Below are 19,986 nucleotides of genomic sequence, written 5' to 3' on the forward strand. Positions count from 1 at the left end.
GGAAAGCTATCAGTGTTTCACCTTAAGTATGGTATCTACGTAGATTTTTCTTAGGTAGCCCTTATCAGATTAAGGTTTCTCTTCCTAGTTTAAGACTTTTTGTCATGAATGGATATTGAAAATTTTTTAATCAACTGTGTTTTCTGCATCTATTGAAATGATTATATGATTGTCTTAACGGTTGATTTTTCTAATGTTAACCTTCCCTTTCTGGAATTAAGCTTCCATCATATTGTATTATCCTTTTTCTATGTTGCTGACTTGAGTTAGCTGATACTTTGTTTAAATTTTTACATATGTATTCATTAGTGAGATTGATGTAAATTTTTCTTAAAATTTCCTCGTTAGGTTTCGTATTAAGGTTATGGCTAGTCTCCTAAAACCACCTGGTTTTATGTAGATTTGGGATGGGTGGTGTTCTTTTTTTTAAAAAAGAAATCTAAGGGGCACCTGGGTGGCTTAGTTGGTTGAGTGTGTGACTCTTGATTTCGGCTCAGGTCATGATCTCAGGGCTGTGAGATCAAGTCCCATGTCAGGCTCCATGCTGAGTGCTATGTGTGGAGCCTGCTTGAGATTCTCTTTCTCCCTCTCCCTTTGCCCCTCCTCTGTTCTCTCTTTTTCTCGAATAGAATAGAATTAAAAAAAACAATTCTCAGAATAGTTTATGTGAGATTGGCATGAATTTTTCTTTACATTTTGGTAGAACTTGACAGCAAGACCATCTAGGCCTGAGGATTTCGTTGCGGGAAGGTTTTTACTACTGTTTATTTTTGCTAATGGTTATTGGACTGTTCACATTTTATACTTTTTGTGTAGTTTTGATAAGTTTTTGTTTCTTAGCTATTTATGCATTTTACCTATATTTTCAAATTTATTTGTATTGAGTTGTTTACAATATTTCTTAGGATCTGTAATGATGTGTTTCCCCCTTAATACTGGTTTTTGGCTTTTTCTCTCTTTGATCAGTTTCATTGACTTTTTGTCAATTTTATCTGTTTTTAAAGAACTCACTTTCCTTTTTGCTCTTCTCTGTTATGTTTGTTTTCCATTCATGCGAAAAAGAATTAACATTGCAGGCCTGAGACTGCTGTCCTTAGAAAGTCCTGCTTACAAGGTTGGCCTTTGACGGGTGTCTAGAAACTTAGATTTCGGGAGGGTTCTCACCATTCCCTGACTGATAAGGGTAGTTAACTGTGCCTGAACTGTTTGTGCAATTTGTTTTTTGGTTTTTTTTTAAACATTTTATTTATTTGAGAGAGAGAGTGAGAGAGAGAGCATGAGAGGAGAGAGGGTCAGAGGGAGAAGCAGACTCCCTGCTGAGCAGGGAGCCCGATGTGGGACTCGATCCTGGGACTCCAGGATCATGACCTGAGCCGAAGGCAGTTGCTTAACCAGCTGAGCCACCCAGGCGCCCTGTGCAATTTGTTTTATACTGAGTACCTGCTCTCCTTCTAGAAATCTAGAATTTTGGTATGTGATAGGCAGAGGGTGCCTGTAGGACCAGCCCCCAGTAAGAACTTTGGCCACTGAGTCTCTAATAAGCTTCCCTGGAAGACAACATTTCACATGTGTTCACATAATTTGGTGCTGGGGGAATTAAGGGTATCCTATGTGACTCCATCGTTGGAGGTATGCACCTGATTTCCAGCAGCCTTTGCCCCATATGCCTATTCTCTTTACTGATTTTGCTTCGTGCCCTCTTGTAATAAATAATAGCTGTGAGTGCAACTATATGCTAAGTCCTGTGAGTCCTTTGATCTAATCATCACTGAATCTAGGGGGTAGCCTTAAGGATGTTGGACACACCATTGTGAATGGCGGGTATTTCTATCAGAGACTGAGCTGCTTATTGTCCTTGAAGCATAGTTACTATCAGTCTGTCTCATTGAGCTTATCTGTTTGATTTCACTTGTGTGTTAAAAGATATTTGCATCACATGCAGAGATAATTTGATTCTCTCCTTTCCCCATTGTTCCTCAAATTTAAGGTCTTTTAAGGATGGTGCAGTTAAGAAAACTTATCTTCCAAAGATACTGGCCAACCAGAAGTCTTCTGCCTTCTCTGGGATGCGGAGTGAGATACCCAGTGCCGGTCATCCAGTTCAGTATCATGCCTCACATGGTTGGACCCGAAGGAACCGGTTACAAGAGTTGCGTATCAGGTGAGCTTGCAAGTTGTCACCTGCCTGCAGTGGCTTTTCCATTGTTCTCCCTTCTTGGTGAAAATGAGGGGATGATTCTAATTCTTCTATCTCAATTAGTCGGAGACTTTGATGCCTACTCTTTGTGGCAGGATGTTCAGAAGAAAAGGATATTTAGGAATCTGCACATTTAAAGTCTGTCATTCTGTGTTTTCATTCACATTCTCTAGTTGTACCCACAATGTGTAAGCTATAAAGAGTCTTCCAGAAAAAGTCCATACATAGTCTGAGAAAAATTGTCATTTTCCACTACTTTTGATTAGGTCTATCAAAGGCATTCATTTATTCATTCAACAAAATTTTTTAAAAAGACTTTATTTGAGAGCAAGAGAGAGAGAAGAGAGAAAGAAAGTGAAAGAGAGCACAAGCAGGGGGAGCAGCAGAGGGAAAGGGAGAAGCAGACTCTCTGCTGAGCAGGGAGCCCGATGCGGGGCTCGATCCCAGGACCCTGGGATCATGACCTGAGCCGAAGGCAGACGCTTAACCAACTGAGCCACCCAGGCACCCTCAACAAAAATTTATCAGGCTTTCTCTTCCTTGGCGCTGCCTGAGGAGGCACCATATATGTCTGGCACCAGATATGTCAAAATTAAGTGCAATTGGAGGAAACCCAGAGGCATTGACAGTAGGGTGCACAGAAGATTCAAGGGCCAGATCTTGATGCCCAACATATGTTACAGGAGCAACAAGAATACCAAGCACATGCTGCCCAGTGGCTTCCTTAAGTTCCTAGTCCACAGTGTCAAGGAGGTTGAAGTGGTGAGGATGTGCAACAGATCTTACCGTGCAGGGATTGCTCACAATGTCTCCTCTAAGAACCACAAAGCCACTGTGGAAAGTGCAGCCCAGCTGACCATCAGAGCCACCAATCCCAATGCCAGACTGCACAGTGAAGAAAATGAATAGACAGCTTCTGTATACATTGTATTTGTGTTAATAAAACCGTAAAACTACAAAAAAAATTTTTATCAGGTGCCTACTTGGCTAGGTGTTGTGCTAGATGCTGAGCATACAAGGTGAATAAGACATTCCTGGCCCATGACCTCATGAAAGCTTAAAATCATATCGGCTTGACAGACTGTTAAGTCACACCAGGAAAGCATGATAAATGGTATAAGATGAGAGGATGTGGTGCTGTAGGCCCACAGGGCTAGATCAGCACCACTAGTGTAGCCAGAGGAACTTCCTGGAGGAAGTGGGGTTTAAGATGAGTCCTAAAGGTTAATGTAAGAATAAGGCAGATAAAGGGTAGGAGGAAGAAGAGTGTTCCAAGCTGAACCTGGAGACAAACTGGCCAAGACAAGCCACGTTTTTTGTGTGTGTACCAGGCACTGTGCTAGGTACTTGGGATCCTGTAAGACATGGTCCCCATTCTCAGGGCCTCACAGTGCAGAGGGAACAACAGGTCCCCTGTGAGCTGATTACTGTGATTTGGTGTCATAACATTATATTTACTAAGGGTTGGATCAGAGTGTTGAGGGTACAAGGCTACTCACCATGTTTGGGTTGGGGAAGGTCCAGGAAGGCTTTACATAGCAGCAAGCATTGAAGATGAGCCTTGATAGATAAGTGGGCGTTTGCTAGGTGTTTTAGGCAGTAAGAATCATACGAATAAAAGCATTATCATGTACTTTCCTTTTCCTCAACTCTGAAGTCTTCAGTGACAAAAGACTTTATATTGAAAGTATTTTTCAAAAATAATCAGCTTGGGGGATGCCTGGCTGGCTCAGTCGGTAGAGCATAGGACTCTTGATCTCAGGGTTGTGAGGTGGAGCCCTATAATGAGGGTGGAGATTACTTATAAAAATAAACATAATAAAAACAATCTGCTTGATCTTGGCTTTATAAATCTGTCCCATCCTATGCGCTATCTGATGCAAGATTAGCTGTGATTCACCTTTTGACTCATGCTAGCATCTCTCCCCAGGGGACCTTAGTTTCCCTCTGCTTTCCAGAAAATTGATGAAATAAGTCAAATGGAGTTTTAAAACGTGTATATATCCTTTCTTTCCTTCTTTCAGATGCGTGGCCAGAAAGTTCTTATATTTGTGGATTCGAATGACTTTTGGAAGAGTATTTCCCTCTAAAGCCAGGTAGTATTAGCTCAGAACACCAAACTTCTCTGAGTTCATTCTAGGTTTTTGTTTTGTATTAAGCCCATGTGTAACCTTTGTTATGGTATGTGTTACATTCTTCCCCTCCCCACACCCCAAGCCTCCAGCAGACATATAATATAATGGTCATCTAACATATATTAGTTTGATCAAATGAGTGTATGAAGGAATCCTAAGTAAACCAGGATGGCTAAGATCCTCTCTGAAAAAAAGTATTTGCCCAGAAGTAAATAACCTGTTTCGGGGCACTGTCGAGACTGACCACATTGACTTGATCTAGGGCAGAACCTGGGGAAAAAGTTGGCATTGGCAAGGGGAGAGAAATTTTAGTCAAGAGAATGTGTATGGGCCACTGCCCCCTCCTGCAGGTTTTGGTTAAAATTGCTTCAGTGGGGGCGCCTGGGTGGCTCAGTCGTTAAGCGTCTGCCTTCAGCTCAGGTCATGATCCCAGGGTCCTGGGATCAAGCCCCACGTCGGGCTCCCTGCTCGGCGGGAAGCCTGCTTCTCCCTCTCCCACTCGTCCTGCTTGTGTTCCCTCTCTCGCTGTGTCACTCTCTGTCAAATAAAATAAAATAAAATCTTAAATAAATAAATAAATAAAATAAAATTACTTCAGCAGCAGCACAAAAGGACGAAGAGCTGATTGCAATGGGGAGCCACCAGGGTCAGGGACACATGCAGGAGCTGGTGGGGCTGGAGAGAAGCGGCCAGTGTAGGGTAGATTTCAGAGGAAGAATTGGCAGCCACTGAGATACAGGCATTTTTTTAAAAAGGTAAATGTTGTGGGTTCTTAAGCTCTCTACTCTTCCCTTACTACAACCTTTCTTGTTTCATATTTTTAACATTGTGGCTTTCCTAATCGGGAGCATCATCCAAATCTTTTGATTCAAAGTCTTTTAAGCAAATTTGGCCTATGGCTGTCCCCTGAAATCTGTGCGCATACCTTGTGGGGGGCCATGCTGTTCCCATCTCCTTGGTGCGGCTTTGCCAGTGAAGCTTCCAGGGTGGCAGCGGTCCATCCAGCCATACACGTTAGGCAGAGTTCACCTCTGCTTTTCCTTCTTCTCCTGAACCTTGGCCCTGTCCTTTTTCACTTCCTTGGTAGCTTTTCAGTACCTTCAGTACCTTCAAATAAAGTTGTTGTTGTTTTTTAATTCAGTTGAGTATTTTATTTATTCCCCCTCCCCCAATTTTTTTTTTCTTTTAGTGATTGCCCTAAAGAATATAATACATATCTTTAGTTTATCAGAGTCTAATGTTATTGGCCCTTTTGCCCTCTTCCCAAACAAGGCAAGGTCCTTAGAACACTTTTAACTCTGTCTGTCCCCCTCCCCACTTATATGCCCTTATTGTAAGGTATTTTAATTCGGTTTATATTTTAAAATCTGCAAAACATTTATTTTTTCTTGTTTTATACAGCTAATATTCATTTAGATTTATTCACATATTTACCCTTCCTGTTCTTTTCTTCCCCCCTATGTCTCCAGGTTTCCATCTCTGATTATTTTCCTTCTGTCACTGGAACATCCTGATCATTTGTTTTAGAATAGATCTGCTTGTGATGAATTCTCTCAGATTTTGTCAAAAAATGTTTTTATTTCACTTTCGTTTTTGAAGGATATTTCACTGCATAGAGAAATCTAGGTTGCCAGTTTTTCCCCAGCATTTTGAAGATATTTCATTGTCTTAACACTTCCATTTGTAAGTCGTTAGTCTAATTATTGCTGTTTTGAAGATTCATTATCTTATTTTTCAAAGTTTTAATATGGCTGGGTGTGGATTTTTCTTTTTTTAAAAGATTTTATTTATTTGTCAGAGCGCATGAGAGAGAGCACAAGCAGGAGGGAGCGGCACTTCCCGCTGAGCAAGGAGCCCAATGCTGGACTCGATCCCAGGACCCTGGGATCATGACCCCGGCCGAATGCAGACTCTTAACCGACTGAGCCACCTGGGCGTCCCTGGATTTATTTTCTTAAAGTCTTTTAGCTCATTGTGAGATAATAGGTGACAGTGTTTGTATTTTTGCTTTGTTTTATGGACACATCTTTCTGGCATACTTTATAGGCATATTATTCTCCTTTTCCTTTTCATAGGATCTGACTTCAAATATTTTGTTGTTCATTTTTTTTTAAAGATTTTATTTATTTATTTGACACAGAGAGTGAGCACAAGCAGGGGGAGCGGCAGGCAGGCAGAGAGGTAGAAGCAGACTCCTCACTAAGCAGGGAGCCCGGTGTGGGACTTCATCCCAGGACCCTGAGATCATGACCTGAGCTGAAGGCAGATGCTTAACGACTGAGCCACCCAGGTGTCCCTTGTTGCTCATTTTTATGTGGAATTGATCTTTCTGAACTTTTTAGAGTGAGGCAAGATCAGTTAACTTTCTATTTTACAGAGCTCCCACTTCTGTCTCATTTGTAGTATTAAAAAAATATGGTAGCTTGCTCTATGGGATATCCTGGTTCTATTCCCCTAAAATACTTCGTCTGATTCTCTCTTTCCTTGTCTCTCTTGTCCATCTCCTGCTCAATTTTTATTCTCCTCCTAGCAGTTTTTCCTCATTTTGAAGCTCTGGCCTAAAAGGGAACCTGGCATGTTGGTTCTGAGACTAGGGGCAGGACTGCTCCAACTGTTTCAAATCTCTCTGTATTAGCCCTGGTAGTGGAAAGGAGAAAACTCCTCTCAGATTCAGCTGCTAGTCTCAGATGGGATCTCTGCACTTTGCAGTGACTACTTATTGGCTGTTTTGGGGTTTTCCCATTCTCAGGTTCCTTAGATGCCACCCTCATTGCTCCTTCTTCCTCCTGTAGAAATGTTAATACCATGCAGGTCTTTTGACTGTGGATGGTTTGTCTTCACCTGCTTGCATTTTGGTTTCATGGGGATACCTTGCCCCATGGTTTTGTTGTAATTGATACATGAATTTTTGGTTTTGCTACATGGTTGCTGTGTGTGTTTTATGGGGATTCAGAGACTGGAAAACTATGTTGTCCCCTCCACTATCTTCTCCAAGTTCTTTTCCTACTTAATTTTATTTAACTTAATATTTGACCCATATTTAACTAGAAATGTCTAAGTAATACCCATTTATAGTCCCAATATTTGGGAAATGCTGATTATATTAGAAATGCATTTGACTCTAAGAGAAAGTCTGACAGTGGCTTTAACAAATTGGGATTTGCTTTTTCTCATAAGCAGTTTGGAGGTTGGTCTTAGTTTAGCTGTTCAGGGAGGCCATCAAAGACTCAGGCTTTCAGTACCTTCCGAGTTCACCTTTTTTAACATATGTCCCTTTGTCCTCAGAGATGACACTGCATAGTTGCAAAACGACTGTTCTGTTTTACACAGGAAGGAGTAGGGAAGCGTGGTGTCATATCTGTCTTTTACTTAGGGAAACAAAACTTTACTGGAAACCCTCAGCTGCATTCTGCTCTGCCTCATTGTCCAGAGCTGTGTCACTGACTGCCTTTTGCCACAGAGGAGACTGGGAAAGAAAGCTTTCCCAGCCGCCTCTGCAGCAGGTGCCCGTGAGGAGGCCGAGGCCTGACAGTGGGTGTTGGGTTAGCCGGTGACCGATGTCTGCCATACTGCTTTAAAATCATCCCCTTATAATCTTTACTTTCTTTGCTCTTGACTGGTAGCAGGGTCTGGAGGAAAGGTACTGGACTGGAATTTCAGAGACCTGCGTTTTGGTCCTAGCCCAGACCCTAGCTAATTGTTTGATCTTGGGATAAGTTATGGTTCTGGGCCTGAGTTTCTCAAATTGTAAAATGAGAGAATAAGAATACTGCTTATTCTCTAAGCATCTACCAGAATTAGAATTCTGATACTGTGTTGACTTAGAAATTTAGGATTTTTTTTTTTTTCCCCAAGTTGTGATCTCTTTTTAAATCAAGTGGGTTGTTTGTTACTTTGGGGAAGATTAGACATATTGATGTTGGCTTTTTTGTTTGTTTTGGTCTTTTTTCATGTTATTTATTCCTCACTTTTAGGAATATTAGAGGAGAATTAATTCATACCAGAAAATGTAGAATAATGCCTTTATGTTCTTGGAGATTGTTTTAACTTTTATAAAATGGCATTGTTTTATCATTAGTAAACTGAGTCAAAATGACCATCGAATTAGTAGGGCAAAAATAATGCAGTATATGTCCATATATAAGGTAGTCTTAAATATGAGGTAGTCACCTATTTTCCTGAAGAGAAGATCTGAACAAAGTTTTTTTGGTTAACTTGAGAAGTAGGTAAAGCAGTCAGGTCTTTCTATAGTATTTAATTCATCAAGATTTCTTCCTCATTCTTAGTTAATGGCCTTGCTTCCTATTTTCTTGATAGAAACAACAGAAGAGGGGCACCTGGGTGGCTCAGTTGGTTAAGCGTCTACCTTCTACTCAGGTCATGATCTCAGGGTCCTGGGATGGAGCCCAGCATCGGGCTTCCTGTTCAGCAGGGAGTCTGCTTCTCCCTCTCCCTCTGCCCCTGCTCGTGTGCTTTCTCTCTCACTCTGTCTCTCAAATAAATAAATAAAGTCTTAAAAAAAAAAGAAACAGAGGAAACCCGCACAGGCTCCCTCCCTGACATCCACGCACCGCCAACATCTGTCAGCGTGCAAGCTGCTTTCTCTGCCATTAGGCAGGTGAACTGTCCTTGCTCTCATCTGCGGCAAAATCCTTGGCTTTTGCACTGTTTCCTTTGTGCCTACTCAAGGGTATTACTCTAGCAGTTTTTTTTCTCTTTTCTGCATCAGTTTTTTGCCATTTACTGGATCATTTGCACCAGCATATACCCTTATTTCTCTCACGCTGAAAAATATCTCTTTGACCATACGTCCTCCTGCAGCTAGGATCTCTTGGCTCCATCTCTTGGCTCCCCTTTACATCAACTCCCCTGGCCATACTCTGTCTCCAACACATATTGTAGTCTCTCTTAAATCCATCCCACTAGTCTTTAGATTCTACTCCTCCACCAAAATTGTTTTCGTTAAGGTTACTATATCATAATTTTTTGAGGTTAATGTAGCAATTTGTTTTTAAGATTTTTGCTTATATTGTCTGTTTCTTAGCCCCCCTTTTCTCTCTGCTTTTGGTCACTGTCTCATATGGGAACCTTTCCCTAAATGTGAAAAGATCTTTTTATTGTCTGTTCATATTTAAGAGTTAGGCACTAAAATGCTGATTTTGGAAGCTTTTCTGTGTATGCACAGGGACTTGTAAATTGAAAGCTTTACTTTGGTTTTGAGGCAGAGACCAGACAGTTTCACTGGGGAACCTCCAGCTGTCAGTATCTAAAAGCCTTTTCCCAGGGGGCACCTGAGTGGCTCAGTAGGTTAAGCGTCTGCTTGGGCTTAGTCACGATCCCAAAGTGCTGGGATCAAGCCCTGCATCAGGCTCCCTGCTCAGCGGGGAGTCTGCTGCTCTCTCTCCCTCTGCCACTCCCCCTGCTTGTGTACTCTCTCTCAAATAAATAAAATCTTTAAAAAATAATAATAAAAGCCTTTCCCTTAGGTTGATCAGTTTTCCCCAGAGGAGAACAATCCTCCAAACTCCTTCTAGGATTGAGCGGCTTGGAGGTGGGTGGTGGTGGTTATAAGCTTGGCTGTAGGCAGAGGAGAGGGAATGGGGGGGTCTCACTGTTGAGTATGTGGACTCTGTTGAAGACCCTCTCCAGAGCTCTGCCTGGTATCCTGCAGTCCAGTGGCCCTCTGTTCAGCCTCTCCAGGGAGAAACCTGAGTCTCTGCTTGGGTGAATAACAGGACCTAGGGACCTAACTGCTTATGCCCAAGCTTGCCAACAATCCTATGTTTTCATCTCCAGCCGGGGTTCCCCTGTTCCTGATGCCTCATGTTCCCCGCCTTTCTGATGTCTGTGCCACCAGCTGGTTGCTCCTTGATACCCTCAGCACAGGACCCTTAGTTGTTCCTCTGCTTTCTCTGATCTGTTGGTTCAGTTGCCACTCGCCTGCCTGCTCTCTAACATCTAAAAAAAATTTTTTTTAAGATTTTATTTATTTGACAGCACAAGCAGAGGGAATAGCAAGCAGAGGGAGAGGGAAAAGCAGGCTCCCTGCTGAGCAGGGAGCCTGATGCGGGGCTCGATCCCAGGACCCTGGGATCATGACCCAAGCTGAAGGCAGACGCTTAATGACTGAGCCACCCAGGTGCCCCCGTGGCTCATTATTTGACAATACCAGAGGAGAATAAAAACATATTTTTCAGATCAGAACTACTTAAATTAGAAAGAAAGCTAAAAAATGTTATGCTATACCAATTAAAGAGGTTAAAGTAAAATTCAAAATCTGACTTTCCAAATACCATAAGCGAGTTGAGAATTATTCTCCAGTTTTTTTTTTCCCTTCATCAGACTAAAAATATTTTTGATTAGTAAAAAGTGGTAGCTACACTTCCCATTTACATATACAGGAGATTAAAAATTATAAGCAAATGCCTAATGGTATTCCTAGTACTTAGAGGAACAGAGCATATTAGTTTAACTGAAATCTGGTCAGAGGAGTTATAAAAACAGCCAAAGGTAGGTAGAGGAAATAAAGAGGGGCCAAAGGTGATATAAAGAAAACAAGAGCAATGGCAGATTGTGTTGATGCTAACAGGCACTGTTCAAGGTGACTGATAAGAACTCTGTGCCTGCCAGTCGCTTTGAATTTCTATTCATGGTTCTGCAGGTTACTAACATGTTCTTCTCAGCACTCATGGTTTCTAAAAGACTAGCCAGCAAAAATATACATGAGGAAATTCACTTCACTGTTGTTCATAATAAAAAAGAGAGAGAGAAAATTACAACAAATGCCCCTCAAAAGGGGATAGGTTAAATTCAATCAATGCCACCTAGTCTTTTTTTATGAAGTAGAGCTAAGTGATACTGAAATGGAGAGATGTTCCAGAGAAGGTGTTAGGTAAAAAGATAAAGCTACCTCATAGTATGTATGACACCATTTTTTAAAAATTAATTTTTTTGTATTTCCACTACCCATGTTGGAATTAACATAATACATTCTCAATTTAAATATATTTACATATGTATAGTAATGTATGCACACATATTTGTATACATATGTAAAAACTTATCTACGTGTATATGCATGCACTGTATGTACATATATAAATGGATATACATATTAAAAGCCTGAAAAGGTTTCCAGTATACCAAACTAGCTAAGGGGACACCTGGGTAGCTCAGTCAGTTAAGCAGTCCTGCTCGGTGGGAAGCCTGCTTCTCCCTCCCCCACTCCTCCCGCTTGTGTTCCCTCTCTCGCTGTGTCTCTCTCTGTCAAATAAATAAAATCTTAAAAACAAAAATGAGCCACGCTTTTCTATGAGAAAGTAAAGGCAATATGAAACTAATTTGGAAATAAATATCAGCTCCCACATCATCACAGATCTCTCTGATTTTTGTTCATTGCTGAAGGTTTTACTGTGAGCAAAGAATACTTCGGAAGGTCTTTGAAGAATGGAAAGAAGAGTGGTGGGTTTTCCAGCGAGAGTGGAAACTCTGTGTTCGAGCAGACTGTCACTACAGGTCAGGTTTCATGTTATATTTAATTTTACTGATACACATTATTAAATAGTTACTTGTTAGCACGTTTCTGGTCAAAAGAAGAAAGTATTTTTGTTGTTTGTTTGTTTTCCAAAGATTCACTTATTTATTTGAGGGAGAGAGATAAAGTGTGAGCAGGGGGAGGGGCAGAGAGAGAGGGAATCTCAAGCAGACTCCCCACTGATCAGGGAGCCTGACATGGGGCCCCATCCCATGACCCTGAGATCATGACCTGAGTCAAAGTCAAGAGTTGGACGCTCAACTGATTGAGCCACCCAGGCACCCCAGAAGACAAAAGTTTTTTGCCCCCAGTTTTATTGAGATATAATTGACATATATCACTGTATGAGTCTTTGATGTACAGCATAAAGGTTTGACTTGTAAAATGATTACCATGGTAAGTTTAGTTAACGTCCATCATCTCCTACAGATAAAAAGAAATGGGAAAAAAAGAAGCTGGGTGGCTCAGTTGGTTAAGCTCAGGTCATGATATCAGGGTCCTGGGATCTGACCTGCATTGGGCTTCCCACTCAGCAGGGAGTCTGTCCCCTCTCCTGCCCCTCCCCCCACTCAGGTTCCCTTTGTCTTTCTCTGAAATAAATAAAATAAAAAAAAACCTTTTTTTTTTTTTTAGATATAATGGAGAGTCTTAGGATTTATTCTCTTAACAACTTTCATACATATCATACGGTAGTGGTAACTATAGGCATCATGTTGTACATATCATCTCCAGTACTTCTCTATTTTATAATTAGATGTTTGTACCTTTTGACCACTTTCCTCCAATTCCCTCTCCCACCCCTGCCTCCCGTAAACACAAATCTGATCCTTTTCTATGAGTTTTTTGTGTTTGCTCTTAGATTCCACATATGAGTAAGATCATGCAGTATTTGTCTTTGTCTGACTTAATCACTCAGTATAATGCCTTCAGGGTTCATCCATGCTGCCACAAATGGCAGGATTTCTTTGCTTTTTATCCCATTGTATAAATCTGCCACAGCTTTATCCATTCACCCATCCATGGACACTTAGGTTGTTTCCATGTCTTGGCTGTTGTAAATAGTGCTGCTGGGAACATAGGGGTACAAATATCTTTTCAAGTTAGTGTTTTCATTTACATTGGGTATATTCCCAGAAGTGAAAATTGAAGTTTTCAGAATAGAGATCTTTGGTAGTTTTACTTTTAATTTTTTGTGGATCCTCCGTACTGTTTTCCATAGTAGCTGTAGCAATTTACAGTCCCATCAACAGTGCACAAGGGTCCCTTTCTCTACATTCACACCAGCATTTGATATCTCTTATCTTTTTGATGATGGTCATGCTAACAGGTGTGAGGTGATAGCTCATTGTGGTTTTGATTTACATTTCCCTAATGACTAGTGATGTTGAACATCTTTTAATGAACCTGTTGGCCTTTCATATATTTTCTTTGGAAAAATATCTATTCAGTTTCTTTGCCTATTTTTTAATTGAATTATTTGGGGTTTTTTTTTGCCATTGAGTGGTATGAGTTCTTTATATATTTTGGATATTAACCCTTTATCAAATATATGGTTTGCAGATATTTTTTTCCCATTCCATAGATTATCCTTTTCACTTTGTTGATTGTTTCTTTTGCTGTGCAGAAGTTTTTTGGTTTGGTGTAGTCCCATTTGTTTATGTTCTGTTTTGTTGCTTGTGCTTTAGGTGTCATTTCAAAAAAATCATTGCTAAGACCCATGTGAAGGAGCTCTTCCTGTTTTTTCTTTTAGGAGTTTCATGGTTTCAGGTCTTATATTTAAGTCTTTAATCCACTGCGAGTTAATTTTTGTGAGTGGTTTAAGATGGGGTCTAGTATCATTCTTTTACACGTGAATATTGAATTTTCCCAGCACCATTTTTCAAGGAGATTGTCATTTCTCCATTGAGTAGTCTTGGCTCCTTTGTCAAATATTAGTTGACCATATATACTTGGGTTTGTTCCTGTCCATTGGTGTGTTTTTCTTCTTTTTTTTTTTTAATAAAGTAAGATTTTTTTTTTTAAGATTTTATTTTGTTTTTTTGTCAGAGAGACAGTGAGAGAACAGCAGGCGGAGGGAGAAGCAGGCTCCCTGCTGAGCAGGGAGCCCGATGCAGGACTCAATCCCAGAACCCTGGGATCACGACCTGAGCTGAAAGCAGACGCTTAACTGATTGAGCCCCCCAGACATCCCTCACTGGTGTGTTTTTATGCCAGTACATACTGCTTTGACTAATATAGCTTTATAGTATAGCTTTAAATCAGGAAGTGTGATGCCTCCTGCTTTGTTCTTCTTTCTCAGAATTGCTTTGGATATTTTGGGTCTTTTGTGGGTCCATGGAAATTTTAGGATTGTTCTGTAGAAAATGCCATTGGAATCTTGATAGGGCTTACATTGAATCTATAGATGGCTTTTGGTAGTATTGTTTTAATAATATTTTAGCAATATTAATTAACATTTAATTATGTAATTAAGTTACATAATTTAGTAACATTTTAATAATTAATCTTCCAATCCATGAATGTGGGATAACTTTCCATTTATTTGTGTCTTCGATTTCTTTTGTCAGTGTTGTGTAGTTTCCAGAATAGAGATCTTTCACCTCCGTTAAATTTATTATAGAATATTTTATTGTTTTTGATGCTGTTGTAAATGGAATTGATTTATTTGTTTTTCAGATAGTTCACTGTTCGTATATGGAAATGCTACTGATTTCTGTGTGTTGATTTTGTATCCTGCAAAGTTGACTGAATTTTTTATTAAATATAATAGTTTTGGGGCTGAGTCTGTAGGATTTTCTATGTATAAAATCATGTCACTTACAAATAGAGACAATTTCACTTTTCACTTTTCACAGTTTCCCATTCTGATGCCTTTTGTTTGTTTTTCTTGCCTGATTGCTTTGACTAGGACTTCCAGTATTATGTTGAATACGAGTGGTAAGAGTGGACACTTTTGTATTGTTCCTGATCTTAGAGGAAAAGCTCTCAGCCTTTCTTCTTTGCGTATGATGTTAGCTGTAGGCTTGTCATATATCGCCTTTATTATATTGAGATATGTTTGGTCTATCCGTAATTTGTTAAATGTCGTTATCATGAGTGGTTGTTGAGTTTTGTCAAATGCTTTTTCTGTGTCTTTTGAGGTGACCCTGTGATTCTTTTCTTTCATTCTGTTAATGTGATGGATCACATTGATTTAGAGAAGAGTTTTGAATCCTATTCTGTTTTTCTTCAAATTCTTTTTAGAATAAGTAAGATCAAAGTCCTAAATTAAACCCAAGCACATGTGCATGTGGACACACACACATAGAGACACCTCTTTAAGTAACCATTATGTATTGGTCATATTAATGATATGAATAGGGTTTTCTCACTGACTCTCACTTCTGTATAATTTCTAATTCTGAGAGTGTTCTGTTTTTTTAAAATAATAGGTTGTTTTAATTTTTATTCATTATAGGAGAAAATATATGCCCAATATGGGACATTAAGAAAATAGAAATAGAGAAAAAACTAAATCTTGACATTAGTACTCCCAGTGATAAGTAGAGGAAAAAGTAAAAATTGGAATTATATCAAAACACATTTTATACCTTTTTTATACAATAAAAAAATTAATGTATCTTATACAGTGTATCTTTTAAAAATAGCATTTACTCTCATAATCACTTCTTTATTTAGGTTCTTTGGGTCAGGGTTTCTGATTTGTGGATATTTCAGATAAGATAAAGACAATGTTGAATCATTTTAATAAGCTTGTAGAGTATGAAATCAAGTCTTAGGAAATAGGATAGTGAAAATACGGAGGGACTGACAGTCTTAATGTGTATAATGTATGTATTGAGAAGGAAAAGACAAAGGAAAGGTGTCATTGACCATGTTTAGTGCAGAGGAGAGGTAATGTTTTACATAATGTGGATGATTAAGGTGATAAAGATATGACTGTCACTCCAAATGTCACAGCTCTGTGAATGCTGAAGGTGAAGTTATTCTCAGGTAATTCAAGCCTATTTTTCCTTAATGGTACTGTAAAGTGAGGAGAATGACTCTCCATCAAGGAGAGTAGATTTCACTGTGACTATGTGAAATAAGATTTTAGCTTAAGATCGGATTTTTTTGTATCAAGCATCCATGTTAATTTCTGAGTACAGAATGGACTAGTTATATTGAATTAGGAGTTTTTTTGGTTTAAAGAAATGCCATTTGGGGCACCTGACTGGCTCAGTCTGTGGAGCATGTGACTCGATCTCTGGTTTGTGAGTTCAAACCCCACGTTGGGTGTAGAGATTATAAATAAATAAATTTTATTTATTTATTTTTAAAGATTTTATTTGACAGAGAGAGAGAGATCACAAAGTAGGCAGACAGGGAGAGGGAGAAGCAGGCTCCCCACTGAACACGGAGCCCAATGCGGGGGTCGATCCCAGGACGCTGGGATCATGACCCGAGCCGAAGGCAGACACTTAACTGACTGAGCCACCCAGGCGCCCCAATAAATAAATAAACCTTAAAAAATAAAGAAAGTAGGGGCACCTGGGTGTCTCAGTTGGTTAAGCAACTGCCTTCGGCTCGGGTCATGATCCCGGGGTCCTGGGATCGAGCCCCACATCGGGCTCTCTGCCCAAGTGGGGAGCCTGCTTCTCCCTCTCCCTCTACTTGCCACTCTCCCTGCTTGTGAGCTCACTCTCTCTTTCTTGCTCTCTCTATCTGTCAAATAAGTAAATAAAATCTTTAAAAAAAAAAAAAGGAAAGAAAGAAAGAAATGCCATTTGCCTTTTTTTTTTTTTTGCCTCCTCAGATATTACTTGTACAACCTGATGTTCCAGACCTGGAGGACCTATGTGCATCAGCAGCAGGAGATGAGGGCCAAGTACATTAGAGCCGAGAAGCATGGTGAGACAAGGAAGTACATGTCTAAAGAAAATGCCTTCATTTATTTGATTTTCTTTTATGAAGACTTAATTTTTTGAGAGCAGTTTTAGTTAGGTTCATAGCACAAAATTAAGGGGAAGATACAGTGATTGTATCTCTCCCCCCATGCATGCTTAGTCTCTCCCACTATTAACATCCCTCACCAGAGTGATACATCTGTTACAGTGAATCCACATCAACACATCATACTCACTTAAAGTCCATAGTTTACACTAGGGTTCACTCTCAGTATTGTACCTTCTATGGACATGTATCCATTATGGTATCATACAGAGTATTTTCGCTGCTCTAAAAATCTTGTGCTCTCCCTGTTTAGCTCATCTCCTCCCCCGGCAACTTTTTTTTTTGTTTTAAAGATTTATTTATTTGAGAGAGAGAGCGAGAGAGAGAGCATGAGTGGGAGGGGCAGAAGGAGAGGGAGAGAGAATCTCAAGCTGACTGTATGCAGAGCGTGGAGCCCAATGCAGGGCTTGATCCCATGACCCCAAGATCGTGGCCTGAGCAGAAACCAAGAGTTGGACGTTCAACCGACTGCACCACCTGGGCACCCATCCAGACGCCCATCTACCCTCACCCCCAGCAACTTTTTACTATCTTCATAGTTTTTCCTTTTCCAGAATGTCATGTAATTGAAGTCATATAGTATATAGCCCTTTCAGATTGGCTTCTTTTACTTAGTAATATGCAGTTAAGGTCCCTTCATATCTTTTTTTTTTAAGATTTTATTTATTTGAGAGAGAGAGAGAAAGCACATGAGAGGGGGGAGGGTCAGAAGGAGAAGCAGACTCCCTGCTGAGCATGGAGCCCGATGCCCGATGCGGGACTCGATCCAGGGACTCCAGGATCATGACCTGAGCCGAAGACAGTCACTTAACCAACTGAGCCACCCAGGCGCCTGGTCCCTTCATATCTTTTATGGTTTGATACATAGCTCATTTCTTTCTTTTTTTTTTTTTTATGTTAGTCACCATACATTACATCATTAGTTTTTTGGTTTTTTGGTTTTTTTTTTTTTAAAGATTTTATTTATTTGACAGAGAGAGACACAGTGAGAGAGGGAACACAAACAGGGGGAGTGAGGGGGGGAAGCAGGCTTCCCGTGGAGCAGGGAGCCCGATGCGGGGCTCGATCCCAGGACCCTGGGATCATGACTTAGCCGAAGGCAAACGCTTAACGACTGAGCCACCCAGGCGCCCCACATCATTAGTTTTTCATGTAGTGTTCCATGATTCATTGTTTTCGTATAACACCCACTGCTCCATTCAATACATGCCCTCCTTAATACCCATCACCGGGCTAACCCATCCCCTCACCCCCTTCCCTCTAAAACCCTCAGTTTCTTTCTCAGACTCCATAGTCTCTCATGGTTCATCTCCCCCTCCCATTTCCCCCCTTCATTTTTCCCTTCCTACTATCTTCTTTTTTTTTTTTTTTTAACATATAATGTATTATTTGTTTCAGAGGTACAGGTCTGTGATTCATCAGTCTTACACAGTTCACAGCGTTCACCGTAGCACATACCCTCCCCAATGTCCATCACCATCCAGCCACCCCATCCCTCCCACCCCCACCACTCCAGCAACCCTCAGTTTGTTTCCTGAGATTAAGAGTTCCTCACATAAGTGAGATCATATGATACTTGTCTTTCTTTGATTGACCTATTTCGCTTAGCATAATACCCTTTAGTTCTATCCACATTGTTGCAAATGGCAAGATTTTGGGTTTTTTATGGCTGCATAATATTCCATTGTGTGTGTGTACATATATATATGGCACATCTTCTTTATCCATTCATCTGTTGATGGACATCTTGGCTCTTCCCATAGTTTGGCGATAGCTCATTTCTTTTTAGTGCTGAATAACATTCCATCATCTGGATGTACAATTTATCCATTTCTAAGAGGGACATCTTGGTTGCTTCCAAATTTTGGCAGTTATGAATAAAACTACTATAAATTTCCATGTGCAGGTTTTTGTATGGACCTAAGTTTTCAGCTCCTTTGGATAAATACCAAGGATTGCAATTGCTGGATCATATGATAAGACTATGTTTAGTTTTGTAAGAAACTGCCAAACTGTCTTCCAGAGTGGCTGTACTCTTGTGCAATCCCAATAGCAAAGAATGAGAGTGTCTGTTGCTCCACATCCTTACCAGCATTTGGTGTTGATAGTGTTCTGGATTTTGGTCATTCTTTTTTTTTTTTTAATGATTTGATAGGTGACTTTTAATAAAATCTCAGGCACTACAAAGTATTATAGGAAAATTTAAAATATCAATGAAGTCATAGGGTGTTTGCTATTTTAAGAGTAGATTCCAGTCTCCTTTGCCTGGCATTTAAGGCCTTTCTACATGGCCCTAATCTACCTTCTTATTTTTATTTTTTTATTGTTAATCACCATACATTACATCATTAGTTTTTCATGTGGATTTTGGTCATTCTAATAGGTGTGTAGTGGTATCTTGTTGTTTTAATTTGTATTCTCTGATGACATGATGTGGAGCATCTTTTCATATGCTTATTTGCCATCTGTATATTTTTGCTGAGGTGTTTTTTGTCCATTTTTTTAATTGGATTGTTTTCTTGTTGAGTTTTAAGAATTCCTCGTATATTTCAGATAACAATCTTTTATCAAATGTGTCTTTTGCAAATATTTTCTCACACTCTGTGGCTTGTCTTTTCATTCTCTTTACATTTCTTTGGAAAGCAAAAGTTTTTAATTTTAATGAAGTCCAGCTCATCAAATTTTTCTTTCGTGGATCATGCTTTTGTGTTGTATCAACCCAAGGTCATCTGAGTTTTCACCTATGTTATTGTCAAGGAGTTTTATTGTTTTGTGTTTTACATTTAGGTCAGTAGTCCATTATGAGTTAATTTTTATGAAGAACGTAAGATCTGTGTCTAGATTCTTTTTTTTTTTTTTTGCACGTCTAAGTCCAGTTGTTTCTGTACCGTTTGTTGAAAAGACTGTTTTTGCTTCATTGTATTGCCCCTGCTCCTTTGTCAAAGATAAATTGGCTGTATTTACATGGGTCTGTTTCTGGGCCCTCTCTTCTGTTCCATTGATCTGTTTGTCAGTTCCTTCACCAATATAATTTTGTCTTGATTACTGTAGCTTTATAGTAAGTCTTGAAGTCCAGTAATGTCATTCCTCCAACCTTGTTCTCCTTTAATATTGTGTTGGCTATTCTA

General features: G+C 39.9%; 1 protein-coding gene across 17 annotated transcripts in view; it reads left to right on the plus strand.

Moving 5' to 3' along the window:
- The window catches only part of SFI1 (SFI1 centrin binding protein), a 99,501-nt gene that overhangs the window by 21,421 nt on the left and 58,094 nt on the right, over positions 1-19,986 (plus strand). For 16 of the 17 annotated variants that reach the window (XM_025858211.2, XM_025858208.2, XM_073886853.1 and 13 more), the window contains 4 exons: positions 1,988-2,161; positions 4,222-4,293; positions 11,737-11,847; positions 16,662-16,756. In XM_025858211.2, the coding sequence (XP_025713996.1) occupies positions 1,988-2,161; positions 4,222-4,293; positions 11,737-11,847; positions 16,662-16,756 (452 nt within the window). The remainder of the gene's footprint in view (positions 1-1,987; positions 2,162-4,221; positions 4,294-11,736; positions 11,848-16,661; positions 16,757-19,986) is intronic. The other variant, XM_073886848.1, reaches the window with a different exon arrangement.

Source organism: Callorhinus ursinus, unplaced genomic scaffold, assembly GCF_003265705.2.
Source record: "Callorhinus ursinus isolate GAN/ISIS: 27379988/994484 unplaced genomic scaffold, GSC_fseal_2.0 scaffold72, whole genome shotgun sequence".
Taxonomy (NCBI): Eukaryota; Metazoa; Chordata; class Mammalia; order Carnivora; family Otariidae; genus Callorhinus; species Callorhinus ursinus.